The 7,168-nt window shown below is 32.4% G+C and overlaps 1 protein-coding gene across 1 annotated transcript; it reads right to left on the reverse strand.

Moving 5' to 3' along the window:
* Positions 1-1,100: 1,100 nt before the first annotated feature.
* Positions 1,101-6,235, reverse strand: LOC125865232 (transcription factor UNE10-like). The gene is made up of 6 exons (XM_049545439.1): positions 6,106-6,235; positions 4,941-5,697; positions 4,155-4,259; positions 3,687-3,752; positions 1,869-2,213; positions 1,101-1,399 (listed from the first exon to the last, which is right to left on the reverse strand). The coding sequence occupies exons 1-6, from the start codon at positions 6,213-6,215 to the stop codon at positions 1,313-1,315; spliced, it is 1,470 nt and encodes a 489-aa protein (XP_049401396.1). The 5' UTR covers positions 6,216-6,235; the 3' UTR covers positions 1,101-1,312.
* Positions 6,236-7,168: the final 933 nt, after the last annotated feature.

The raw sequence follows: 7,168 nt of genomic DNA on the forward strand, positions 1-7,168 counted from the left end.
GGGGGGAGGTTTTGACATGATTCCACAGTGGGAAGGAGTCCTAAGTTGGGGAAGATGATCATATTTTTGCATAGGTTTAGTGTTTGTTGACAATCTGGGCAAATTATAGGTCACTAGTGATTGATTGTTAGCTGAGGCGCTTTGCAAGGGGAAAGTTTGGATTATTTAGAGTTTTCAAGAGGCTTGATTTGAGGTAGGCGATGATTGTATGTTTTCGGTTTATGTATGCATGCATGTCAACTATTTTGTAGTATCATTTGTGTAATGTATGGTAGAAAATATATGAAGTGACATCATATAGGAAATCTCATGCAATGAACTTGTGATTTTCAAGTTGTTTTGTTCATTGTGCTATGTGATTGTACATGATTCTTTGTGATTATTGGTTGGCTCACGTACCACATTAGTACACTAACTATGGATTGCTTGGGTATAATGTCGATACACTAAGACAACTTGGATACCATGCCAGTACACTAACAGCTTGAATTTGGGTTTCGTGAGAGGACCAAGTATGTGATTGTAGTTCCCTAAGAGGACCAGACATTTGCACTATGATCATACGGGACATGTAGTCATGCATTGGTTGACCCAATTACTGTTGTTTCATGATATGTGACCGAAAGTCTATGTGGTTGCTAATTGTTGTTATGTTATGCATTGTTCTATGTTACTGTATTGTAGTGGATGTTTACATTCATATATTGGACTGGTTGTGTGATCTTACAAATACAATATAGTTTGTGTACTGATACTACAGTTGTTCCTTTTCTTTGTTGAGTATAAGACATCTTCCAACAGTTGATCTGAGACATTAGTTGAGAGATGCTTGATTCTGAATTCCAGGGTGAGCTTCGTCTTTCAGGGTACCATAGATTTTTCTGCTCGTATGTATCAAATACAACATGTATTAGCCTGTATCTAGCATTTCTCCTCTCTCTCTTTCTCAATTTCACACTTCTTGCTCCTTTCTCAAGCTATTATTATGAATCATAATTAGAAAAATTATAACTGTTAATGATAATTATGATTCAAATTATATCTATTTATGAAAAATCCTCAATTTTTTACTGTCACACTTCCATTTACTAGCGAAAGAGAAAAAAATAATATTATACTATGGTACACTTTGTCTGCTATGAAAGTGCTAAAAATAAATAAATCATATTTACATATTCTATTATGTTTCTTCATCAAGTGTCTTGGAACGTAACACCAATTCAGTAGTTGAACTGTCAATAAGCCATGGTCAGTCTTATTGGAATTGATCAAGGAAAAAAAGTTTTCAAACTTTAGAACATTGCTATACACATCATTTTTTAAAGACATGATTTGTATTCGACTGCAGATATTGCTGGTACAACGCTGCCATCCTGCTATAAGCATTCATCGTCATAGGCTGTAAAAATTTTTCGAATTTGAAACTTGTTAAAATCCTCCTTAAACATAAAACTATTTTTTTTAAATCGTAATAATCCAACCAGTATACATATAGTCAAATCTTTCTATAATAATATTTCATTAATTATAACGTCATGTTTTATCAGAAACAGTTTTCCATATTGTTATGTTACTCTTGTAATGTACATGCTCTTTAACAATATTTTATTATAGCAGTAAAAAAATATTATGCTTTTGACAAACAGTAATATCATGCCCTCCTCATGATAACGTAAGAGAATCAAGATGTACATACCTCAAAATCACGAGTTCAGCTGTTGTTAAGTTTTAAAGGTGTGAATATGAAATGAAGAAGACATATTGGGTTCTATGGACTCGAATAGTTCTTTTCTTTTCATTCAAGAGATAACGTCTCTAACATTTAACAGATGTAATAGTTATAAGATGAGCTATTTTTGTTATTGTACCTGTGATAATTGGCCTGATGCGATGAAGGAAGCTAAAGGATCAGCTCCAGGGGAGGGAATATGAGGCATATTGAAATTAGAGGGCGCGGTGGCATGGAGAATCGAAGGCATTGTTGTTATGTTGGGGCTGCTAAGGGCATTGACATCTATGGGTCTAGCCATTCCCATCATTGACATTTGAAACTGTTGTTGTTGTTGTTGTTGTTGTTGTTGGAATGCCATATTTGGTAACATCATAGCGGGTGGATGCATGTTAACATGAATCATCATTCTCATGGCTTTAACTTGAGCTTGTAGTTGCTTCAAATATTCTATCACCTCATCTAGCATTGATGCCTTATCAGTCTGCTTAAACAATAAGATAAAACTTAGTAGGTTGAATAATATTATGTATTAAATCCTCACTAAGGTGATTGATAATTCAGGCAGTCAATCAAAAGCGGAATCTCCATATGTTAATTTATTTCACCCTAGAGGGCTATTTGTCGAAAAGGAGTCGAGAATTAATTTCGTCTTCTTCTCTCTTCGATCTGACATGTCACAATATGTAATAACTAATATTTAAATCGTTGGATATTTATCTGAAAGGGGTCAAGAACTAATTTCGTCTTCTTCTCTCTTCAATCTGACATATCACATTATGTAATAGGTTATACTTAAATAGTTGGTTATTTGTCTGAAAGGAGTCGAGAACTAATTTCGTCTTCTTCTCTCTTCAACCCGACATGTCACACTACGTAATAATTGATACTTAAATAGTTGGCTATTTGTCTGAAAGGAGTCAAGAACTAATTTTGCTTTCTTCTCTCTTCAACCCAACACGTCACACTACGTAATAATTGATACTTAAGTAGTTGGTTATTTGTCTGAAAGGAGTCAAGAACTAATTTCACCTTCTTCTCTCTTCAGCCCAACATGTCACGATACGTAATAATTGATACTTAAATAGTTGGTTATTTGTATGAAAGGAGTCAAGAACTAATTTTGCTTTCTTCTCTCTTCAACCCGACATGTCAAAGTACGTTATAATTGATACTTAAATAGTTGGTTATTTGTCTGAAAGGAGTCAAGAACTAATTTCGTCTTCTTCTCTCTTCAACCCGACATGTCAAACTACATAATAATTGATACTTTAATAGTTGGTTATTTGTCTGAAAGGAGTCAAGAACTAATTTCGCCTTCTTCTCTCTTCAACCCGACATGTCACACTACGCAATAATTGGTACTTAAATAGTTGGTTATTTGTATGAAAGGAGTCGAGAACTAATCTCACTTTCTTCTCTCTTCGATCTGTCATGTCACGTAATAATTGATACTTGAATAAAAAGCTAATGATTGAAAAAGGAAAAATATGAGACTGCAGAAACAAGTTTACTATAATTTCTATACGAGGATTTTGCATTTTTTTTTATGTCTTTCACTTGCAAGCTTTAGTAAAATTATTAATTATAATATTTTATTTAAAATAATAATTTAATTTTAAAATACTTATTTTATTCTTCATAAAATAATTAATAGTCACACAAAAATAATATATATGACTTATTTTGAACCATAAATTTTAAATATATTTCTTCCTTAAACTCTATGTAAAATTAAACTATGTCACATAAATTTAAAACGGAGGGAGTAATTATTTGAAATAGTGGTTGAGAAGTGAACTGAAGTGCAGAGTATTTTTCATGCAAAGACAAAATTGATGCAACATAGATAAGTATATTCTTGAAACATAAAGTTCCAAACAACTGTAAAACACAGAGAAAAAACTATAAAATTAATTTATTGATAGAAAAAATTATTTTTTTTTAATTTCATTACCTTACTCGATGTTGGAACTAACTTCTGCAATGTCTTCATCCTTTGGTTTATCTTGTCTCTTCTTTTCTAGTAATAATAAAAAAACAATAGTCAATTAAAAAATTCAAATTAGTTTTGTTGTTATTATTATATATATGATGTCAGGCCAGAAGACATTTTTTACATCATTATAATTAATTGAAAACAGTTATTTTTTATGTTCTAATTTATGTGACACATTTCGTTTTTCGATAATCAAACAGTTTAAGTTTAAATGAAAAATTTGCTCAATGGAATCTTCAATTTTTTTACAAATGAAATTTATATATTTATAAACTACATAAAAAAAAATAGACAATTCAAAATATTTAAAAATATATAAAAAAATTATCATTAAAAATAATCTTATTTAACTCTTAAAATTCAAGATGTGTCACATAAATTGAAAGAAATAAAGTATTTTCGAGAAACATGAGAGTGACATCTTACTCGTTCAGACTGGTTGTGAGCAGCAGCAGCTCTGCTCCTTTTTGTTGAAAATGAAGAAATTTTGGATCCTTTTTTCTCATCCTCATCCTCATTATCTTTTGACTCCTTGTGTGAGTTGACACTAAAGTTTAATACACTATCCAACAATTTGACATATCTATCTTTAAAAAATTTAGTAATATCACTTCACTAAAGAAAAGGAATAACTACTTAAAAAGTAGTAATTATTCTGTTCTCACACAAACAATGATATCACTTATTTTAAATTGCTATAAGTTTCAAAATTCTCACTTTCTTTTTTTATTTTATGTCAAGTCAAACTAACGAATATTCTCTCTGTGCACTTGTAATTTTTATAATTTTCTTTTTAGAGTTAAACGATAAAAACTTTAACTAAGAGCAGTGCGATTTTCCCTTTTACTTGGCCTGAAAAAAATTGAATTAGGAGTGGACTTCGACTAACAAACGGTTATACCAAAACAATAACTTGAAACTATGGTAGTGAAATAATAACATGATACTAAGGTAGTGAAATAATAATAATAACATGAAACTTAGGTAGTGTTTGGCTGAAAATATTGTCTTTTCATGCTTGGTTGGTCAAAAAAATTTAACAATATTTTTTAAAAAATAAAGATGCTTAAAAAAAGGAAAAATCACATTACTAATAGAATAACAATTAAGTTCTATAAGGAAAAATCACATTACTAAATAAACTTATGTTGTGTTGCATGGAATCATAGGAAGTATACTGTTACTATGCATGAAAGGAAATCATATACTCACTTGAGCTCTGCTATGAGAGATGAAATCATGATTATTCACTGTCTTATTTTTATTATGCTTAAAGGTGTTCTCAGGTGACCCTGTAGATATTGTGGTAAGTACTCTTTCCGCACCCAAACTTCTCTCTCCCGTTTCAATAGTGTCTCCCCGGCTCACGGTCTGGTCAACCATATTGTTATGTCGTCCCTCGTATACCATTGATTTGATCAAGTTCTTAACCTCTTCATTCCCGAAAGACTCGGTGATCCCAAAGTCTTTCGATATCTCCTCAAAGCTAGATCCTATTCCCACACGTGCCATCTCCGCATCACCACTGCATGATGCAACACGTGTGGAGCAGTCAACTAAACACTTGCTGGTCATCCCCATCCCGGACACGTGCGCGGACGGGGCCACTTGTTGATTATAGTTTGGGGTGTTAGTGGAACTTGTTGGAACTAAGGCATCTACGGCCATAGTACCTATGACCGTAATAGTCTGAGTTTCAGGAAGACAATCATCGAACCAACTCACGAAATCATCTCCTCTATCTGCACCCCCGTCCACGGGGGAGTTGTGGTGATGAGGGATGCCAGTAGTAGCTTGGTTCACTATGGATTCAAGTGTGCCACCTGCAGCAGCATGTGGCTTACTCTCCCATGTGTATTTTGTTGGAGAAGGAGTCGATAAAGGCTTATTAGGCACGCGTGGAGGACCTAAGCCATGCATCACTACCTGTCCGTTTTCCCATGTTAGCTCTGCTACTTCATAATCCATCCTTCATAACAATAAAAATAAAAAAAAATATTAATTAAACCCTAGAATTTATGCTAAATAAAAATCAATAAACGAGTAAGAATCGACAAAAGAGGTTACTCAGATGCTAAGCACGCTCATCACCTCAAAATCATGAAGTTAGAATTTCAACTATGTTCTGAATTTTACAATTATGATTTTAAGTGATAGTAACTATTCAAATTTTTTACTTATACTTATTTAATGAATTTATCAACATAAATATACTATTTGAGAAAATTCTACTGGATTTGACTGAACCCTCATGCAGGCTACTAGCTTTGTCGTTGCATCACCTCTAAAATTATGAATTTGAGTCACCTAGAGAATCGAAAAGGTGAAAACCCTAATGGAAGGATAAAAAAAGAGAGAGAGAGGAAGAGAAAAATACTTTGGGGCATCAGTTACAAAGGAATTATTGGAATTAGAGTGAGAGCTAAGAACAAGGTTTAGATGAGACGGGGAGTCGTCCAGTCGCCAGCTTGATACACACTGGGTCATATCTTGAAAGCTAAACAAGAGGGTGCGCGTTACGTTCTTGATAATCTTGAGGAGTTTTTTTTTTCCAATTTAGAAAAGAAGAACTTACTTTTAATTTTTTTCATAGTAGAAGCAACCAAGGAAAATGGAAATGCTTATAGATATAGATAAAGAATAGACGTAACTTTCGACGTGTGATGTATAAACATGTGGTGCTGATGCGTTTTGAAAGAATTTAGAGTCACATGCCCAGGCTGAACTAACATATCACTCCTTCCGGTTTCAATTTATTTGACACAGTTTATTTGAGTTGATGTTTACCAAATTAACTTTAGAGTCTGTTTGACATTGATATTCAAAATTGCTTATTGTTAAAAGCACTTTTTAAAAATAGCTATTTAGAAAAATGTTTTTTTAAAAAAACAATATGTGTTTGGCTAATTAATTTGAAAAGCGTTTTTTATAAGCAAATTGTGTTTGAATAATTTTTTTAAAAAAAAAAGTATTTTTGAGAGTCAAATTACAAAAAGTAACAAGTATCAATGTATGTAACGACCCATTTGGTCATTTTGAGTACTAGGTCTTTTTTTTATCTCATAAAAGACTCTTTCGATAGATTCTAAATGGATATCTTGAACTATTCACGTAACTATGGTTATTTAGTTGACAGATAGTTATTAAGTAATTTATTTAGTTGGTGGGTATGTAGTAAATAATTAATTTTTAGTTGATTATAAATGGGCCAAGCCCATAGGTAGGAATAAAATTAATAAAGTTTAGCAAATTTTGACTTATTATTAATTTAGGGAAAATAAATTAGGTTAGAAGACTTACATGTACAGGCAGATTAGGAGCGGGGGTCGCCGAGCGCATGCAGGTAAGAATAATAATACTCTAGTGTCTGTTGAAGGGCATCGTACTATGCCTATTGTCTTATGATTTTATATTATTATATGGAAAGAGACTAACAAATT

This window comes from Solanum stenotomum, chromosome 5, assembly GCF_019186545.1.
Source record: "Solanum stenotomum isolate F172 chromosome 5, ASM1918654v1, whole genome shotgun sequence".
Classification (NCBI taxonomy): domain Eukaryota; kingdom Viridiplantae; phylum Streptophyta; class Magnoliopsida; order Solanales; family Solanaceae; genus Solanum; species Solanum stenotomum.